We start from the raw sequence: 20,872 nt of genomic DNA, 5'->3' as shown, positions 1-20,872 counted from the left end.
ATAATATTGTCTTCATTTTCTAACTTTTCATTATCCCACACCTTTTTTCTTTTTTCATATATGCCTCTTTTTTTAAATTCTCCTTTCCAAATATCATACCTTGGTCGATGGCGAGGATCGCCTTGACTGTTAAAGTGGGCACCTTAGTCACTGGCAAAGGCCATATGAACTACTGGTGTCCCCTTTTTGCTCATTATTTCTTTTTTTTTCATTGTTAATTTATTTAAATGTTCTCATCATCGTCTTTCTCATTTTTGTTATATTTTTTTCTTTTGGTCAACTCCGATGAGGACACGTCATGTCGATGTGTCGTCGCTATCATTGTTGTGACCCTGTGGCAGCCTCACGTTGCTAGACCCTGCAACCGACGGCGTAAAGTGCCGCACCTCCTCCGTGAAGGTGTCCTTCCTTTGTTGCGTCATCAATGTGCTGCTAATGCACCTGGGGTTTTGTAGTAAAATTTGCATTATTTTTTTTAATACATAAGCACATCAAACAAGATATAACAAAAATTTTTGTATTGTGCATCGACCACCAAATAGCATACAATACAAAAACTTATTATGTGACTCAATTATTTGTCCAATATTATTTTGTTTGCCATGTCTTTTTAGCGAATTAAATGCATCATTAAGGTACATTGTAATGTATTTTTATTTTTAATTATTAATAATTTCTTTTTTAAAATTGAATTTAAGTTAGAATTAAATATGTTAAAAATGATAGAGCTACACAGATAAGAAATTAAATTAAACTATACAATTGATAATAAAAGTATAAAATGATATACTATAGTATGTATGTATGTAAGGAGCATAAAATGTCTAAAATAAGTGTAAGGTCATGTTGCCTTCATTAGTGAAAAGATAATCCTTTTAGTGGAAAAATTTGTATTCATGCCTTTGTGTGCAAATTTTTTTTGGATCGACGACGACAGACACATATTCCCAATGAAATTAGTCTATAATACAAGATAAAAAAAATCTTAAAAACTTCAATAGTTTATTATACATAACATTAATATACATCTATTCTAGAAATATAGTTCCATATATACATTTCCAAAATAGGTATATATTATTTTGAAAAGATATTTCCAAAAAAGAAAAAGGATTCCAAAGGGTGTATTTCTTTAAGAAAAAAAGAATATAATGGACAATTAAAATGTAAAAAAAGGAGAATGAAGGTATACTTAGAAAAATTGAGGGGGTAGCAAGAGTCTTTTTTGATAGATGTGCTATCAAATCATATTATGTATACTTGGATTTTTAGACGACACATCCATATAAGATGATTTGGTGTAACATTAAGTAGTGAATTTAAGACTTTCATTTAATACTATTTGTCTGAGATTCTTTTATGCAAAAAATATTCTCCAAGGATCTGTCAAAGTCTTGTGAAGAATAAATGAAATTCACAATTTGAAAGTGTTGATCTTCATTAAAAGACGCATTTTGTTGTTGCAGATATGCTATAATAAAATAAGTGACTTTACTTGTTGAAGTACAAGGCATGTCAACCTATTAGCATGGATTTTGCATGAAGAAGGAACATGCATGAAATGCTCAAGACTTTAAACCAAGAATAGAGTGGAAAATTCACTCATTGTAAAACAATAGATATTTGAAGATGAAGACTATAAATAGAATAAACTTTGAAGAAACAAGACATATATCACCTTGCACGAAAACATTCTTTTCTTGTATAACTTTCTGTAAATCTCTACATAGATATTAAGCTTTCAAAACACTTTGTAAACCTTGAGAGAAAAGATTAAAGCGTTGAATAATTTATCTATCCATAAAACGATCACATATTAGTCATTGTGTAACTTTCCAACAAATATTGTTTATTTGTTTAGAGTTAATAATGACTTGGTAAGACAAAAAAATATTGGTTTAAAGTCAAGTTTGAGGTAAAACTTACATTTGTAATAGACATAAATGACAATGAAAAAATACTTGTAACTTTGTTATAAATTAGTAAAAATTTGATGGATTGACAAGAACTCAACAATCTTGAAGTAGAGATGAACCAATATATATTATTATGTGTTTTTCTTTACTGCTTATCTTTGTGTTAACTAACAAATTATTCAAATTTATTTTTAGATCTTATATATTATTTTGATCTATCAAGAAAATTATTCTTATCAATATTTAATAAAGTCTTTCTCAAACTTTCTTTATCTAATTTTATATATATTTACATCGATAAACGTGTTCTCCGTCTTTAAAAAAATTTTCTAAAAATATAATTCAAACTCCCTCCTTATGTTATTTGGTTTTTGCTTCTACATTTCTTCTTTTTCTTCTTCTTTTGTAAAATTATATAAAAAGAAAAAAACTAACCAGCATTTTGAATTTTAAATTATATAAAAAAAAATGAAAAAGTTTTTTTTAATAATTTTTTTTGACAAATTTTTCACTCCATTTTTTTTTCACTTTTTTCTTTTCTTTTTTTGTTAGTTTTTTGCATTTTATTTTCAATTGCCCGAACGAAATTGGGTGTTGAAGGTTGACGGTAATGTCTTTCATCTTTTTTGAAAGACTCGTTATCATAGAAAAAATAGAAAGTTAGTTTAAGGAAATCATTTCTTATTTTGTTATTTTAAATAAATTTTAGTGATTTATATTTAGTGTCACAAATTGGATTCTGCAGCAGTGAATCCCTCAACACATCCAACAACCTAAAACCCTAAAACTCGGTCTTTAATTTATATACCTCAATTTGGTTTGACCCGATTAAAATCCATTTTCTTCTAAAAAAAAACACACACACACACACATGGTGAAGTGTGTGCGCGCGTGTGGTGTGCCTGTGATATTCATTTTTTAACTGTGCATGTTCGTGTTATTCATTTTTCAATATTTTAAAAAGTTAGCTTAGAATATAATATAAATATTAAAAGATAATGTGTTTCATATTTTTTGAGATTTCATTATCATAGAAAAAAAATTTAGAAAATTAGTTTAACAAGGTGGGTGTATCTTTCTTAAAAGAAATAACTCCACTTTCTCATTTTGGGATTATTTTGTAAAAAAATGAAGATACAAGAATATGAAAATATTATTTTGTGTGTGTATGTGCGGTGGCTGTATCCTATATTTAGACATCAGTTGTTTGACCAATTTTATAGGATTATTTCTTTATTTTTCAATTACTTATGAGTTTTTTTTTTTATCTTGTGCAAACTTGCATAGGCTAAACATCATTAAACATCCACTTTTTACTAGTTAATTAATTGTTTTTAAAAAAACAGTAATCTCTCTCTTATTTATTTTACTGATTCAACTCTTTATAATCTTTCTCTACTCATTTTAAAAAAAAACTAGTTGATTTTAGTTTTTTTTACCCTTTTTCTATGTATGGAATCCAATGTGACATGGTTCATCCCCACAATACTTTTTCCATTGAATAAATTCATTAGGTTCATTTTCAAATATACAGGGGCAACATTAGGACATTGTATAGTAGTCCATTCAGGATGGAGTAGGAGTTGCTTAAAATCTATTCCAATGATTTATTTCTACGTCTCAATTAAAATAATTTTTAGGTTAGAATGGGAATTAGTTACCACTTTCCTTAGTAGAATGGGAAGGAGAACTACAACTTTCCTTAGTAAAGTGAGAACGGGAACTACCACTTTCCATACTGGTGTGTGTCTAATCTGTTGGAAATAATATATCCACTACTCAAGAGTAGAATAGTGAATAAATTGAGTTAATGTAATTTTCAAATTAATTAATTATAATTAAGTTAATGTAAAGGCAATGCTAATAAAAATGTTTGATTGTTAACGTAATAATTTATATTATTTAAAATAGAAATAATGAATTATAAAAAGACAAAATATTAAAAAGTAAAACAAATCATACTCAAATATTTTGCTCAAAAAAGAATGTAGTTATCTTTACAATGAAGATCATATAAAAGATAATTATAATACTTATCTAAAAAATATTATTATCTTTACAATATTAAATGAATAAAATATTTTTTTTAAAACAGATACGAAAGAAATTTGAATGAAATTATAATTATATCAAAATAAAAATAATTATTTTAATATATATATTAAAAATTAAAAAGCTAGGGGGCCAAGCCCTCAAGGACCAACGTAAGCCCGTTCCTGTGTAAAATTGAAGGTCTTGATTATAATATTGAGTAAACTTTAAGGACCCAATTAGCTTATTTTTAAAATTCAAGACCAGAATTGCACGTGTGACAAACTTAAAGAGCAAAAAAGTCCAATTAAGTATTTTTTTTACTCTCAATATCTTCCTATCACATCAACCATTTTATCTGTTATTCTCTCTCTTGTGTTTTCTTTTACAAAATTTATGTAAAACTAGGTATCTTAATATTCGACTTCTTTAAAAGAATAGAAAGACGAAGAGATAAGAGACTGTCTTTTATTTTTGTTCATTAATTTTAATGGTAAATTGCACTTCATTGCTTATAATTTCTCACTTTATTAATCATAGTTTTAATCTTAATTACAATGCTTTTCACACCAATTTTAACCTTATGATCATTCATGATATAAAAAGAAAAGTTTGAAAGGTTAGTTAGGAAACTAACAAAAGTGTGAAACTATGAGACAATAAAATAAATTTGTCCTAATTTTGAAGAGATGAGAAGCTAGAGAATAACCCATTCTGTACACTAGTCATTCTCTCTCATCCCAGTCAATTAGCAAATAAGTTTGTTTATAAATGAATTCTAGTCATTATTTTTTTAAAAGTTTAATAAGTTTGATTTTGGAGGCTAATCAAGATCATGTGATTAAGTAAATGTTTAATAATTATACATCACCTACTAAGAAGGTTTTTATATCGATAATGACCCATGTTATAAGATATGAGTCTAATCTTTATCAACCGGATCAATTTTGATTTACTTCGATGATTAATTTATTCAGATAATGAGATACTCCCTACAATAATCCACATCTTGCATTTTCTTTTTTGCCAAATTTTCTTCATTCTAGAAGCATTGTTTTTCTTCAAATACCCAAAAACAATGTACCTAAAATTAAGGTATGCGTTTCCACAGTTTTGTTTTCTGTGGAGCATGAATACTTCAAACACACCAAATTTGTACCCTCATTTCTTTTCTTTTTCTTTTGGTGTGTATTGTACCCTTATTTCTTATCTTATCCTTTCAGCAAAGGTTTTGACCGTGCGAGAAATGCGTGCTACGATATCTTTACTAGAATTTTCTATGTGACTTAGGAATGAGTCATATTTTTCATGTCCAAGTCTCAAATACAATGCACCACACAAGTTCACTTTTTTTTTTTTTTATAATAACTCAAGTAACTGAGTTAGATTCCTCAGTTGTGATATAATGTTTTATGCAGTAATGATGAGATTTTTGGATTCTCGAACTGTAATTACAATTTCTTTTATATAAATCACATGTATCATTCCTTTGACATAATTCTCTTCAAGTTTTGTGTGATCATTATAAACGATAATTTTTTTTTAAATATTTAACGTAAATGCATGCTCAGGACTCACAATAGTACGATTTACCAACTTTAAAAGTATTTTTTTCATTTATTATCTTAACAAATTATTTTTAGAAGTTATTGATCTCTATAATTATAATTTTTTCATTTATTATCCGAGTATTTGATAGTGCTGCATGCTTCATTCAGGACTGTACATTATTGCTAATGCAGCAAAATCACATTTATTAATTTAATGGGTTTGTGGATTTTTGAACTGCAATTGGTTGGCAATTTTTAAAGGGTTATTAATTATAAGAGGATCATGATCTTGGCTTTGCCAACCCTAAACTAAAAAGTGAAAATTGTTATCTGCACGTCAAGGTAATTAAACAGTTCTATAATTAAATCAAATCTAGTGCTGGAGGATTTCACTCTACCAAATAATAATATATTATATTTTCTCAGTTGTACTGAGTTACACAACATAATTTGATTTTGAAGTTGCTATGCTATTTTTAGCAACAACTGATCTCAGAAAAAAAGACCGGTTTTGTACATATAACAAAATCTTGCCTATTTTTCACTACCAAAATGTAATGCAATCACAGACCAAACCAATCTTTTGCAACTATGAACAGGGTTAATATATGGCTTACTGAGATGGTAAGCTGAAATCCATCATCAACCATCATTCGCTCATGTTTTGTTAAGAAGAGAGGCCAGATTGCGAAGCTCCTCGAATGCATGCATTGTTTCTGCATCAAACCCTCCTGCAAACTGCATTGACAATCAAATAAAGATTACTATGCAGTTTTTTATTTAGAAAAAGTGAAGAATAATTCTAGAAAAAGTATCGTTAGAATACGATGATATGGTAGAATGGTCAAATCTTATTGGATGTTTGCATGAAAATGTATATAAATTAAACTTTTGATAATAAGAGTGAAGCAACATCATGAAGTTCACTTTGCATTGGATTCTAAAAGTATATTCCAGGACAAACCTGATGGATTCTAAAAGCAAATCTCACTCCTTGGAGAAGCATGTAATCCATTGCAGGATCTTTTTCTAATGCTGACTTTACTTGAAGTTCCATAGCTACCCTTTTCATATACTTTTTAGCCAATTTAACCGAGCTTAGCTTTATCTGCAAAAAATAATTGTTGAATCAAATGTTATGTGTGGACTTGTATAAATATCTTGCTAGATGGATGATGGTTAAAAAAGACCTATTTTCTAACCTAATCCTCAACTTATGGGCTATCACATCAATAACTAATAAGCTCAGTGCTCTAGGAAACAGTTGAACACAATCCAATAAATACCAGTATTTTTTTCTTCTGTTTTGTAGAATCCATTGCTCACACCAAGGGCTAAAGTATTCTAGGATTGAAACAAGTACTAATGTTATATGTTATGATCTCAGTATTGTGATGGCAAATACCATAGTTTCCGTTTATAAACTTAATCATTTACAATTTGTAAGAATTGATGAACAGTATGGTGGTGTACCTTGCCAATAATTCCATTGTCAAGCATCCATTCTATTGGAATTTTAAACTCCTTGCTATGACGCATTAATGAATCTCTTGTGCGAAGAAGGTTATAAACTGTACGCTCCATCCTGACAATGAAACACGAACGTAAGTGTCTTGCAACACATAATAAATTTAGGACCTCAAAGACTTTGTTTTTTGTTCTTCGTTCAGGGGTGGCACAGAACACTCTTTTGGATATTTGAGTATCTTACTTTTCTGACAATGCAACCATTTTCTTTAGAGCAATGTCACCAGGTAGCCTGGGATCATCCTTGTAAGAGGAAACTTCAGATTCTAATTTTTTCAAATCTTGATAGCCAAATGCTGCTTCTCTTAATGTGTCAGCTTTCTTTTCTGGCCAATCAAAATGCTTAAGGACAGCCCTCTCATCCACCTTTGAATGCACAGAAATCATGTTTTATCAGATGCCAAATATAAGCATAACATTTATAACATTTGATAGGAATAATAGAAATGAATCTCCTACAGATCCTATGAACAATAACAACAACATATTAATTCCATTATGGATAATTTGAACCTATTTACTAAAGCTGAAAGTAGCAAAGTTTATACCATAATTTGTACATGGCATAATTTCAAGGTATACGGGTCATAAATAAAAAGTAACTTACAAGGAAGCAAAGTTCATCATCCAGCCACTTCACAAATGCCACTACATCTTCTATGTTCTGATAAACTGCATCGTTCACCTCTCTTATCAATGAATTCACGAATTCTCCCTGAGTTTCAATATCTGCCTTTATCTACATACATATCAAGGGACAGTTATTAGCCAGAGAGATGTGAGGCAGATCATTCAATAAATTAAGTTACAAAAGCAAGCCACCTTTATGTATGCTTAAAAATATTCTAATCATGAATAATATAACATGACCAGGTAGCTAAAACCATCTATAATCTAATATCATAAAAGAATTTCTCATGAAAAACAAAGAGGCTGAACTTATGTGCATAAAGTGGAAAAGTACTCACAGCAAGCAAATGCGATGAACGGTTCTCAATTTCTCCAATCATGCTGCTACGAACATCAGAAACATCTGGTGCATCAGAGAGTCCTCCATTTGAAGAATCCTTTCTTGAGTCTCTCTTCATAAGTGAATGGTACAATTCCACCACTTGTGGCGCTCGTTTCACCGATGCCATGTTACTTCTTGATGCAAAATTCATAGGAGGTGGGGGAGGAGGTGGAGGTGGAGGCAGTGGAACTTGAGCTGAAGTTTCTTGTTTTGTCTTGATAGATATAGAACATGAAGGCCTTGGAGGTGGATTAGGAATGCGTAGGGCTCTTTTCTCGACATCTGAAGAAACCAAAAGCTTGTTAGCTTCTTGGCAATTGCTAAAATATTGTGGTCTTTGGACAATCTCCAAACCAGATTGTTGAACAGACAATGCCACTGATTCCTTTTCCATTTCTTTTGAACACACAAAACAATCTGACTGTCTTCTCTTACTCAAAGAAACCTCTTCCTCTGAGTAGTTTGATCCACTGATAGAGTGTCTTCTTCTAGGGCTTCCCCCTACATCTGATTCAATCCTATTCTTCTCAATGAGACTACCTTGGCACTCTACTTGTGATAAATCATCACTAGTTATAGGCCACTTTTTTGGCTTCTTCACCATATTGAACCTATTTGCACTTCCACAATTTGAATACCTATTGGTTTGATCAGAGAAAGAACTAACACAATCATCACTACTGCTCACAACTGAATGAGGACTAGATGGCTTATCCGAATCCAACGCTGAGCATGTGTTCTTCAACTCGTTTCTTAAACATGAATTCACCCACCTCAAGTAGGCAAGCTCCTCAACCTCATTCAATCTGCTTATCTGCAAACCTTCTACTTGTTTGCACAGGTCTTCATTCGTGAGCCTCAGCAATGATGCCTCGGCTTTAATTTTGGCAACAACGTCACTCTGATCACAAAAAGAAAAGGTAAATCAACCAAACTAAAGAAAGGTTCACCCTTATAATTTTAGAAAATTATTGCTGAAACTAAAATACAAAAAAAGATAAGTATATGCAACCAAAACAAATCAATGAGCAAAAGAAATTTGGAATATGAAATGTTGAGTAATGAGTCAGAGTGCATTAGGTAATGAAGCATTGCTTAAATAATTTAAATTCCTAGTAATTAATTAAGTCAAACAAAGTGCCACTAGTAATGAAGCATCTCTTATAATTTGTATATTCACCGTGTTCACATCACATTAACTGTGTTTAGAGGAGCATTTGCAAAATTGATTTCAAATGAAATTATTTTTTTATTCTAAAAGCAAGTTAGCAGTAAAATTCAATATAATCTTTTTTATCCAACCCAAAAACCACTCAAATTTGCTTAATCTCAAAATCAATTTTTGAACATTTTCTTAACCTCAAAATCAATTCAACGCGAATTTAAACACACACTACATTTACATTTAAAATCTATTCCAATCCAACAATCAAGCAACATATATGTTTATGTCTCATGAAAATGTCAAAGGCGTCTAGTTCAATTGATTGAATAGGGTGAGTGAGTTGTTGTAAACCCAAAAAAATGTCTCAAGAGAAGAGAAAGCAAGTTGTTAGGACAAAACAACTAACCTCAGAAGATTTGTTAGGACAAGCCAGCTGAGCCTCAAGAGAAGAGAGCCTGCAAGAGAGGTTCCTCTTCTGCATCTGCAGCTCCTTGTTCAACCTCCTCAGCTCCACAACCTCCAGCTCAAGATTCTGCACCTTCACCTCCTTGTGCTGCTCTTCTTCCCCTTTCACTTCCTCACAACTCAATGCAGCACCCAATTGCTCGGTGAGAGTGGCCTTCTCTTGCTCCAACAAACCAACCCTCTTCACAACCTCATCCACCTCAGTCATTTTCTTCCTGCACTCGGAAAGTTCAGCATGCAACTTGCTTTCCCTCTCCTTTGACTCTTGCAGCAATCCTCTCATGTGATCCAACTCAGTGAACAAATCGGTTGAAGATTGTCTTCTATGAGTTGGGAAAGCGTGTGGATGAACCTGAGCAGGGTTTATTGAACATGATAAGTCACCTATGAGGGACCTTTTCACTCGAGAATGAGAAGAAGGCACAAAAGGTTTATTGCTGTTGTTCTGGTTTGTAACAACATTCTCGGATATTGCTGTTGTTGTTGTTGAAGATGTTAGTTTTTTGCTGGCAAATGACTTGGTTTTTTTGTCAGCGGAGAAGCCTTTCACAATGTGAGCACCCCACAACCTTGTTTTGTTGTTGTTGTTGAGGTTGGCTCCTTTGGTGTTTTGAGGCTTTGGGGCTTGGTTTTGGTCTGAAAATTTTGAAGCTTTGGACCTGTTCTCTGATGGGTTTTCTTCCTTCATCGTGTGGCACAGAACAAGAAAAACCCTTGTAGCTGATAGCTAGAGAGAATGAACAAATGAAATGAATGAATGAATGACTCGGTTTATGAACAATGAGAGTTCAGTTTTGGAGTGAAGCTATGTATGAAATTGAAAATCAAAGATATTGCAATAGCATAGTATGGGAAGACATGACATAGCACAATGGGGTTGTGTTGTTTGAGGATGTAATGATGTAGCATAAAGAAAGTGGAACTGTGGAAGGTTTTTTTTGTGATTTTGAAAGTTTGAATTTTGAAATGTGCAAGAGAGAGAGAGAACCATTGAAGAGTTTGAGAACTACGAGGACGGAGCCTGGGAACAAGGGAAATGCAACGGTCGATTTTTGGTCTTGGGGCCCACATTTTTTGGCCTTTTGCCTACGCTTGCCCCCATTGTACCGTACGTGTAATAAAAGTTGACTTTCTTTTAAAAGAAAGTTACATAGTACCACATGAAAATTCTGAATACGTTATGGCTTAACTATACGTTAATTATGATTATGGGTGAAGAAATAAGTTTTTAATTTATTTCGAGTGCATTCCTTTAATTTTTATGCATTTTAAATTTTATACAATTAATTAGAAGTTATAGTAGATATAATTTTTAAATCATTACGTCAATAAACTTATATATATATATATATATATATATATATATATATATATATATATATAAATAATTAAATGATAATTTCAGTAAATAGGCTATTTTTTCTTCATAGCATAAAGGTTTTTATACTAAACTAAATTACAAATTATCATGATAAAAATTGTTGATTTTTGTTATAACTATTTAAAAATTATTTCTTAATTGATTTTTAATTACTACTCATTTTGTTCCATTTTATATGATGTTTTATTAAAAGAAATTTGTTATAAATTAATTTTCGTTTTATACAATCAATAAAATATTAAATATTTATTTTCATGAAATACTCTTAATGGGAGTATTCGTTAACGAGTAGTAAATATAAAAAAATCTAATTAATTAAAGAAATAAATCATATTTTATGAAATTATTAATCGCATTTCTAAATACCTGTCAAAATTTTAAACATGGTTAAAATGGAACAAAGGAAATAACTCACAATATGAATAAGGCTTATTATATTTTTTTTACTCATCTTTTATCTTCATAAATTTTGTCACCAAACAATGAAATTTACACATTATTGTCATCCAATTTTTGAAATTTTGTGTAGTCTGCCACTCAATTTTCTTTACTACATTTTGTCACAAAACTAATTTTATAAGAATAATCTCAATTTTTTAAAACTAAAGAAAAAATTAATTTAAAAGTAATGAAGTATTATAAACATTGAAACTATGTTTACCGATTCATTCATTCTTATAACCAACTCGACCCAATCCAATCCAATTCAAACATTATGGATTGGATCTTCAAGGATTTGTGTCAAGCTAACTTGATCAGATTAGACCCATTTATATATAGGTTAGGTAAAAAAGTTATATTTTTGTAATCTGATCCAATTTATAATATATAATTAAATTTATTATTATATAAAAACTAATTACTAAATACAAATCACATTAATTTTTAGCTAATATAATTTATTAAAATATTAAATTAAACCATCCATGATTTTTTAAAGTTGTTTTTATCTCTGTTTTCATTTTTTTTAAGTTTTCTCATGTGAATAGTCTAATATAACATTTTATTTCTATCTAAAATAAAAATATTGTATATGCATTGATACCATTAATTTTGTTAATCAAATATTATTATAATTTGATCTATTTTGAGTACATTTTGTCATTATATATTTACATGACTTTAGGCAAAAATAAATTATTGTTCTAAATTTTTTTAATATTTACAAAATAAAAAATATTTTTTTAAATATTTAGACCCGATTAACCTAACATAACCCAACTCATTATGATCGGATTGGTTTGAATTGGGTCTGTCAATAAAATTGCACAAAATCAACCCGACCTAACTTGCATAATTTTGATTAGGTTAGGTAACAAGTTTAGTCAAACCAGACTTCATCTAACCCATAAACACCCCTAATTGTTGGAAAAAGTATCTGACACCTGAAGACCAATGCTTCATTCAAGGACAAGCAAACAAAATCCTCCTAGATTATGCTAATACTAATTCCAAAGGTACATTTCCCATCCAACCTAAAGGAATTTTGTCCCATCAGTTTGTGTAACATGGCATGTAAGATTATTACAAAGGTGTTAGTTGCAAGGCTTGGACCATTCCTAGGAGATCTCATTGGGCCCCTCTAGGGTAGTTTCCTTCCTGGTAGATGCACATAGGATAATGTCATCCTTGCTCAAGAAACTCTCTATCACATTCATAACTACAAACTAAAGATGGACACTCTAGTTATTAAAATTAATCTAGAAAAGGCCTATGACAAGATCTTATGGAGCTTTCTTGAAGAAAAACTTAGACTTTTCACATGCTTAAAGAAAAATAGAGCAATACTCAAACACTAGAAATAATGTTATAAAACACCAGTATCATGATCAGTACACAAACTGTAAAACATTCATTCAATGCTAGTTGAGGGAAGCACCTATATGTGGTTCAGAGAACCTAATGTCCACTCAAAAAATAAAACTAAAAAAAATTCTTTAGTTTCAATTAAATTTGATTGTAAATTGAGTTTCGCTTTAATTTAACTTTCAAACTCAATTTGAAATGAAAGAAAGATGAGAATCACTTACAAACTCAATTCTGCAAATGCTCATCCAACCACATTGAGAATTGCAAAAAGGTGTATTTACTTGGTGGGGAATTTGCGAACGAGGCCAAAGCAATCAAGTTGGAAGAGAAAGAACAAGGGGAGGAACTTGGTAAGGAGGATGGGGTCTTCGGGAAAGTTCATGGTGGAGTTGGCACAACGATTCAAGCTTTGACAAGAGTTGTTGGGCAACTTAGTGACGTTCACAAGACTCATAAGCTTTTCACGAGAAGTCGCTACCATGCACATTGTTTTTTCGACCTTGGCTGAGAGAGAAAAGGGAGACAATGTCATTGTGTTTTTCTAAGGTTTGTTTGGGGTGGAAGAAGAGGAAGAGGGAGAATGAGGTTTGTTTGAAATTTGTGTTGGACAAAGGTAGTGAATTCTTTGTGAATTTTTAAATATTTATTTTTTTAATTGAGTCTTTATATTGTGAAAATTAAATTATTTTAATAATTCATTATATGTGTAATCAGTTAGTGTTTTTTTATGGAAGTAATCAAATATTATTATAATTAATTATAATTAGAATTATTTTTTATTTTGATAAGTTTGTTGAGAAGTGATTTTGAGATTAATTTTAGTTGGATGCAATGACAAAAAATCATTTTTTACACAATAAAAAAAGAGAAAAAGGTTATGCACTAACATTATAAAAAGTTTTACGTACTCATCCAATTATAATATATCATATATGATAAGTTTATTAACTTTTAAAATAATTATCTTAAAATAATTTAAATGATGATATGTGATTGAATGACTGTGTAAAATTATTTTACACAACCAGTACATCGACATTAAACTCATTAAAAGTCAACAAACTTATCATATATGATAGATTATAGTTAAATGACTACAAAATTTTTACAGTGTCAATACATAATCCTTTTTTCTCTAAAAGAATATGAAAACAATTGAAAAGGAAAAAAATGTTAAGTAAATTTTTTTTACTTGAAATCACATTAATATCTAAACTAATGGGGTAAAATAATTTTTTAAGTGATTCCTATAATAATAGGAATATTTTTTTTATAATAATTCTTCATTTCTTTTTCTTTTTGCATGATCTAAAAGAAAAATTAAATTATATGTGTATCCTTTGAGATTTTTTTAAAAAATTATATGAAAAAGAAAATATATGGAATATTTTTTGACAAAATCAAGTAAGAAAATTTTCACTCAACTCGTGGAGAAAAACAATTTACTTGAAATTCCCTTGAAAAACAATTTAGTTAAAATCACATTAACATTTAAATAATTTTTAGGGTGAAAATAATTTTGGTAACTCATTGCTATAATAATAGCAATAATTTTTATATGAATAAAATAAATGTTTATAATCAACTTTTAAGTAAATCATTGCCTTTTTTTTTAATGGTCTAAAAGAATCAATCAATTACAAAAGCACCCTTTGTGATTTTTTGAAATTTTATGCAAATAAAATTCATGGGGAATAGATTTTTTTGTTGTAAAATAAAGTAGGAACGTTTGCACTCAACTCGATCACAAAAAATAACAAGTTACTTTAAGTTACATTAACAATTAAATAATTATAAGGGTGAAAATAATTTTTGTAACTCATTGCTATAATAATAGTATTTTTTTTTATAAATTTTTATATGAATAAAATTAATGTCTATAATCAATTTTCAAGTAAATTGTTGTTAGTTTATTTTTTAAATGATATAAAAGAAGAAGTAAATAACATAAGTACCTTTTGTGATTTTAGTAATGATATGTAAAATAAATAAAAATTAGGAGGAATAATATTTTATTTTTTGCAAAATCAAGTAGGAAAATTTACAATCAAGAAGAATAATTTACTTGAAATCACATTATAATCTAAATTATTAGGGTGAAAATATCTTTTTAGCTCATTTGTATGACAATTAGGGATAGATCCGAGTGTGTATTATATTGGGGGGGGGGGGTATACAATCATTTAAATATGTAACTTCTAAGTTTAAAAAATATATTTATTATTAATTTTATGTGTAAAATTAGATATATATGATCTACTACTAAGAGAAAATTAAGTATACATCAACTCAAAAATCTTTTTTTCTTATATAATTTCCTTTATTACATTTTTCCTTGAAATCGTCACTGATGATAGATATTTTTTTTATATAAAGTTTTATATCAACAAAATTAATATCTATAATTAATTTTTAAGTAAATCATTGTTCACTTTTTTTACATGATCCAAAAGAAGAATCAATGATTTTTAATAATTTATTTACAGTAAATATATATATATATATATATATATATATATATATATATATAAAGTCAAACTGCATTAGTACATAATTGATTGAAAAAATATTAATATTTTCTTATTTTATGTAAATGTTTATTTGTAATAAAATTTGGTATTATTGTGTTACTAAATTAAAATATTATTTATTAAATTGATTATTTGTTGAATATGATAATAAAATATTTATCTTTAATATTTTTATAACATTATTATTGTGGTAATCATTAATACGCTCCTAATAACCTATAATGTTGAGTCTTTAATGTTCAAAAGTAAGAGAAAATAATAAAGCATATAATTAATTACTAAAAAATAATCTCATTAAAGAACAAAAAAATTTAATTAAAATATATACGTAATTTATAAAGACAAAAAGAAGTAGTATGTATGTGGGTTCAAATTGGGCAGTGTATTCATAAAAATTAACAAAAACATATTTGGAACAAAAGGAACAGTAAACTTTTAAATAATTAAACATTGAATATTGAATAAAAAAATGTGATCTCTAGTGTTTTTTTGTTCTTTTCTCTATTAAGGGTCTCTTGATGACATATGAAATAAAAAAACTTTATATCAAATAAGGACAAAATAAATTTGTATATTTATATCTTGTTAGTTGATTATCGCAAAACCAAACTAAGAAATAGATGAAAGAACATAAATACATACAAATTACATTTTTCATATTTTTGTATTAGTTTCTCTGCCAAATAGATGAAAAAATTTCTCATAGCTCCAGTATAAACTCATTTTTATATATAGATTCTAGAGTTAAAATTTTAACATCGTGAATCTTAATAGAATCCAATTGTGGATAACAAACCGACATTCGAATGAGATAATCTTTCCGATTTCCAGTATTATATTTTGGTGTTGAAGTACATAATGTCCTCCAATTCTAGATGATATAAGAACAACATAAAATTCAGAGTTCAAGATACATTATAATATATAATTTCTTGTGATGACATGAAATTAGAAAAAAAATTATATAAAAATATCATGCATAAAATATTTCTTAAAAATTAATATAACTAATCACAAGAAGAGTATGTAAGAATGATTTGATGTAATATTAAATAAATTTATGATAATACTAATATAATTAATTAACAACCCATTAATAAAAAATTAATATCAAATGAGTCTAACTCATTTATTGAACAGAATATGTAAATTGTTGTAAATTCTTTGACATTTGTATTTGACTCCGACAGTTTTAAAAAATTAATAAACTTTACTCAAGTAAAAGTATAATAATTTTTTTAAAAAAGGTGAAACATAACAATTGAGAAAGAAATTGGTTAACAGTTTAATAACTAAAGCTACCAATGAATTTAACTAACTTTTAGTGACCTCTAACAAAATTTTAAAGTATTAAATTAATAATTGGTGCATTGGTTTCCTTTAAGCTTTCAGTGAGAATTTATGTCAAGTATACTCGGACCACTGCCCAGTGGTGGCATTCCGGAGCCTAATATGAATTGGTCTCTCAGGTTCCAAGCGACCTGGTCTACCCATATATAGGGAATTTAAAAATATCGTCAACCAAGCCAAGTAGAAAGGTTCACTTAAAGTACCCAAATGCCTATATATGAAGTGAGTGCAAGGGCTCAACATTTCAATAAGGTGACCTTTGATAAAATTTTCCAAATAAAACAGACTAGAATAAACTCAAAGGCGTTCAACAAGACATAGGAAAAGGTGAATCATAAAGCTTGTCCCGTCTAGAAAGGCCACTCTAAGAAGAATATAATGAACAGTACTACCTACCATGCTGTCATTTGCAAGATAATTAGTACTTAACATTACAGCGTGGGTAGCTCAATATCAGATTTCAAAACAAACATGGTTTTTTAAACTTCGCATTACTCACATTTAACTGAAAAAGGGCAATTGAAAAGCAAAATAAAATAACACTTTAGTCTGAAGATGATAGTTGGAACATTTATGCAATATCACCATCACAAACATTGTATACTGCATATAAATAATCCAAAAACAAGCATTAACTTACTTGTATCTAATAAATAGTATTGATATCATTAAATGCTAAAGAGCAGAACTGTTTATCCATCTGAATTCCATTGTGGTTCATAAAAAAACCCTTTAAACTTAAGTATAACTGAGATCAGCTAAGATGGAACCTCATAGTCAAGCATAAATTCCATTATCTACCGGTACTAACTTCAATGTTTTTTTTACTCAAGTAAATTGTTGATTTCTCCGTATGAAAATAACATAGCTGTGACACTAACAAACATTGGAATAGCCTTTTTTTTTTACACTGCAAATAAGAAGAATTAATCACACGGGCTCCACAGTCCATATAAAAGAAGTAACCGAGGGAGCTCAAACATTATGATAATAACCAATCTTTTCCATTTTTTATGCTCATGATCTCATGAAAATATCCCATCAAAACTACATTTAACCATATTTTTTCGAAACACAGGATAGTTATATAAGTTCAACCTCTGAACTTAGAAAATAATGTCAAGCATCCAAAAAAAAACAATTTTCCCACACCAAGAACTCAAGATTCTGAAATTAGACATGTTCTCTACCCAATGCAATTAAGATTAGTGTATATCTAGCCTCATCTGTAACTACGGCCAAAATAAATTCATAAACAAAACATATGCAAACACCATACAATAATTAAAATAGCAAGCCTCTAAATTGGTTTTCCGATGAACCTAGTGAAAATTCTGCAGCAGTTACAACAAATTTCCCCAGATCTAGACAACTAATGTCAATAAATCAAAAGTAATTACCTAACAAATATGTAAACTCTAAGAGCCAAAACCCCTGGTGAGTGGTCATTGCTCTACAGTCTAACCAATTAATTTAGTATCACCAACAGCTGATGATTGCAATCAATATTTTGAATGCAGCCACATTTGTAAGACTACATGGATGATTGATAGATAAAAAATTGATGCCGCAATGTAATCAATTGTACAAGTGCAAATCCCTCAACAATTTGAAAAAGGATTAAACAACTATCAAGTGAGTTTATAAAACACCTAAATTTAAATATCACCGTTGTGTGTCTTTTTCCTTTTCTTCTTGGACAAATCCCCAGTTGGATCTTCTGGTCTCCCTTCTGCATCATCACTTCTCCTATTCTTACTTTGCTCCAACTTTACCTCTTCAGCATATAATTTAGTCTCGCTTCCTTTCTTGTATTTCTTTTTCTTCTTGATTTGTAAATACTGGGAACTACCAAGCACTCCATTTTCACCCTCCAAGCTGTTGCATAATGTTTTTTCCATCTCTTTTCGTTGTTCTAGATCTTTTCCATTCTCAGCCTCACCCTTATAACTGGAAAAACTACTAGTAGTTACTTTGGGCTTCTTTCCACTTTTCTGTTTCCTTCCCTCTTCCATCCCCGTCTTGATGTCGCCTTCATTTCCCTGTTCTCTGGCTGACTCAACTTCATTTTGGGATCCATTAGGTAGCTTTCCATCAGCTTCCCTCACTCCAAATTTAACGGTGCTATCTATGTCGTGCAAGGACTCAACTTCCTGCTTCTTCTTTTTCTTCTTCTTATGCATCTCACCCCCATCCACATTTTCAGTTTGATACCCAATAAAACCATCAAGTTCTTGACTAAAATTTTCATCATCTTGATCAGCATTCCCACTGCCAGTTTGTTGCCTTTTGAACAGATCAGATTTCACATGCCCAATGCTGAGCTCCTTGTTAATATCAACACTCTGAACAGAATTTTCCACTACCTTCCCACTGCCATTGCCATTCTCTGTTCTGTGCCTTTTGTGTTTCTTATGAGAGTGAGATGACCCAAGCTCCTTGTGGAGCTGCTTGAGCTCATTGAAAGATGCAGAAGCTCGGTGGAGATATGCATTGATGACATGAGAAGCACCATTGTCAGCAGAGACAAACTTTGTGAGAATTTTAGCTGCTTTTGAAACTGATATGTCTTTTACCGAAACACAATGTCCAGAGATTGTCTTCATCTTCCTGCCCTTTGGCCCTCGCACATATACCTAATTTTAAAAGGAGAGAAAGAGAGGGTTAGCAAGACGCGTTCTACTCTTTCCAAAAACCAACTCAAACTCACAACTTTATGAATGCAGCATTTGCCAAAACTTAACAAAAAGCACAACATATACAATCAAAAAAATAATTCATTGCATTCACATAACTAAATCGAAACACAAAATCAGAGATTCTAATTTCTAACACACATTTACTAAAACCAACAGGTTGCTCAAAACCACATGAAACTGCAAGATCGGAATTCAGATTTTCACTGTAATGACCTATGATTAACACTAACAATCAAATAAATTTAAATTCAAAATAACAACCAAGCCAATTTTGGCACAAAAACAATGAGATTCAGATAAGTAACAGCTGATACGAAAGATGCATGGATTTGGGAAAGCTACGAACCCTAAGCTTTGAAGAAAGCCTAACCTACTATAATCTTATTAAATATCAATTTTTTTTCTTCTATGAGCGAAGATTTTATTATTCTTGATGCTTCAAGCCACTAAAATACATCTGGGTCTGGCATACAGAAAGTGAAACCAATAAAAATCACTAAAATGCCCCATTTGCTAACCCTAATTGAACTAATATTATGAAACTGAATAGAGAAGAAACAGAGAAAAACCCTAATACCTTGAAGTCTTACCTAGGGTTTGGGATGTTGAAGTGCGCTTCACAGGAATAAAATAATATTTAACTGATTCCTATAATAATAGGAATATTTTTTTTTATAATAATAATGTCTATTAATAATTTTTTAAGCAAATCATTCTTCATTTCTTTTTTTACATGATCTAAAAGAAGAAGTAAATTATACATGCATCCTTTACGATTTTTTTAAAATTATATGAAAAAGAAAATATATGGGATATTTTTTTGATAAAATCAAGTAAGAAAACTCAACTTGTGGAAAACAATAATTTACTTGAAATTCCCTTAAAAAAATAATTTAGTTAAAACCACATTAACATTTAAATAATTATTAGGGTGAAAATAATCTTGGTAACTCATTGCCATAATAATAGTAATAGTTTTTATATGAATAAAATAAATGTCAATAAGTAAATCATTGCCTTTTTTTTTAATTGTCTAAAAGAAGCCATCAATTACAAAAGCACCCTTTGTGATTTTTTGAAATTTTATGCAAATAAAATTCAGGTTTTTTTTTTTTACTTTTTTAGGGGTATTTTTTTCAATTGGAATAATTTTTAAATAATCACCGAAAAGGATAAGTCGTGGTAGGTGTCTCGTGACACTGTTACAACTTTGTATTTTTTAACCGAGTTACATTTTTTTTACGACTTTGAAGTCGTAAAACTTTTTTTTATTTAAATGTTAAATTTATTTATTTATTTTAAATAATAACTTTTATTATTTTACAGTTTTTTTCTAATTTTTCCAAATTATAAAAAAAATTATTTATTTAATTATTAAATAAATAATTTTAATTTTACTTATTAATAGTTTTTATTTAATATAGTGTATATTTTTT

The 20,872-nt window shown here is 29.4% G+C and overlaps 2 protein-coding genes across 5 annotated transcripts; both read right to left on the bottom strand.

The window, feature by feature from the left end:
* Positions 1 to 5,884: 5,884 nt before the first annotated feature.
* Positions 5,885 to 10,634, bottom strand: LOC100778600 (protein CHUP1, chloroplastic). Its single transcript, XM_003550224.4, has 7 exons — positions 9,608 to 10,634; positions 7,993 to 8,937; positions 7,632 to 7,763; positions 7,209 to 7,390; positions 6,971 to 7,082; positions 6,462 to 6,605; positions 5,885 to 6,235 (listed from the first exon to the last, which is right to left on the bottom strand). Exons 1-7 carry the CDS (start codon positions 10,352 to 10,354, stop codon positions 6,155 to 6,157), a joined length of 2,343 nt encoding a protein of 780 aa, XP_003550272.1. The 5' UTR covers positions 10,355 to 10,634; the 3' UTR covers positions 5,885 to 6,154.
* A 7,387-nt stretch (positions 10,635 to 18,021) lies between these two features.
* LOC100778066 (uncharacterized) lies at positions 18,022 to 20,063 on the bottom strand. 4 transcript variants are annotated; one of them, XM_003550223.5, is made up of 2 exons: positions 20,027 to 20,063; positions 18,022 to 19,373 (listed from the first exon to the last, which is right to left on the bottom strand). In XM_003550223.5, the coding sequence occupies exon 2, from the start codon at positions 19,341 to 19,343 to the stop codon at positions 18,396 to 18,398; it is 948 nt and encodes a 315-aa protein (XP_003550271.1). In that variant the 5' UTR covers positions 19,344 to 19,373; positions 20,027 to 20,063; the 3' UTR covers positions 18,022 to 18,395. The 4 variants fall into 4 exon arrangements, with proteins under 4 accessions (XP_003550271.1, XP_006601235.1, XP_006601233.1 ...); XM_006601172.4 differs by having other exon boundaries at positions 20,014 to 20,035; XM_006601170.4 differs by lacking the exon at positions 20,027 to 20,063 and adding an exon at positions 19,783 to 20,002.
* Between the last annotated feature and the right edge of the window lie 809 nt (positions 20,064 to 20,872).

Source organism: Glycine max, chromosome 17 (genome assembly GCF_000004515.6).
Source record: "Glycine max cultivar Williams 82 chromosome 17, Glycine_max_v4.0, whole genome shotgun sequence".
In the NCBI taxonomy this organism is placed as follows: domain Eukaryota; kingdom Viridiplantae; phylum Streptophyta; class Magnoliopsida; order Fabales; family Fabaceae; genus Glycine; species Glycine max.
Note: the sequence above shows the minus strand (reverse complement) of the source record. Positions and strands in the feature narration are given on the sequence as shown.

What these genes read in the sequence shown, in the direction of transcription:
- LOC100778600 (XM_003550224.4), bottom strand. Translation starts at nt 10,354, where the DNA reads ATGAAGGAAGAAAACCCATCAGAGAACAGGTCCAAAGCTTCAAAATTT. An exon ending in GTCCTAACAAATCTTCTGAG is followed by an intron (nt 8,938 to 9,607) that starts GTTAGTTGTTTT and finishes TTTTGTGATCAG; the next exon opens with AGTGACGTTGTTGCCAAAAT. An exon ending in GTTCATCGCATTTGCTTGCT is followed by an intron (nt 7,764 to 7,992) that starts GTGAGTACTTTT and finishes ATATGTATGTAG; the next exon opens with ATAAAGGCAGATATTGAAAC.
- LOC100778066 (XM_003550223.5), bottom strand. Translation starts at nt 19,343, where the DNA reads ATGAAGACAATCTCTGGACATTGTGTTTCGGTAAAAGACATATCAGTT.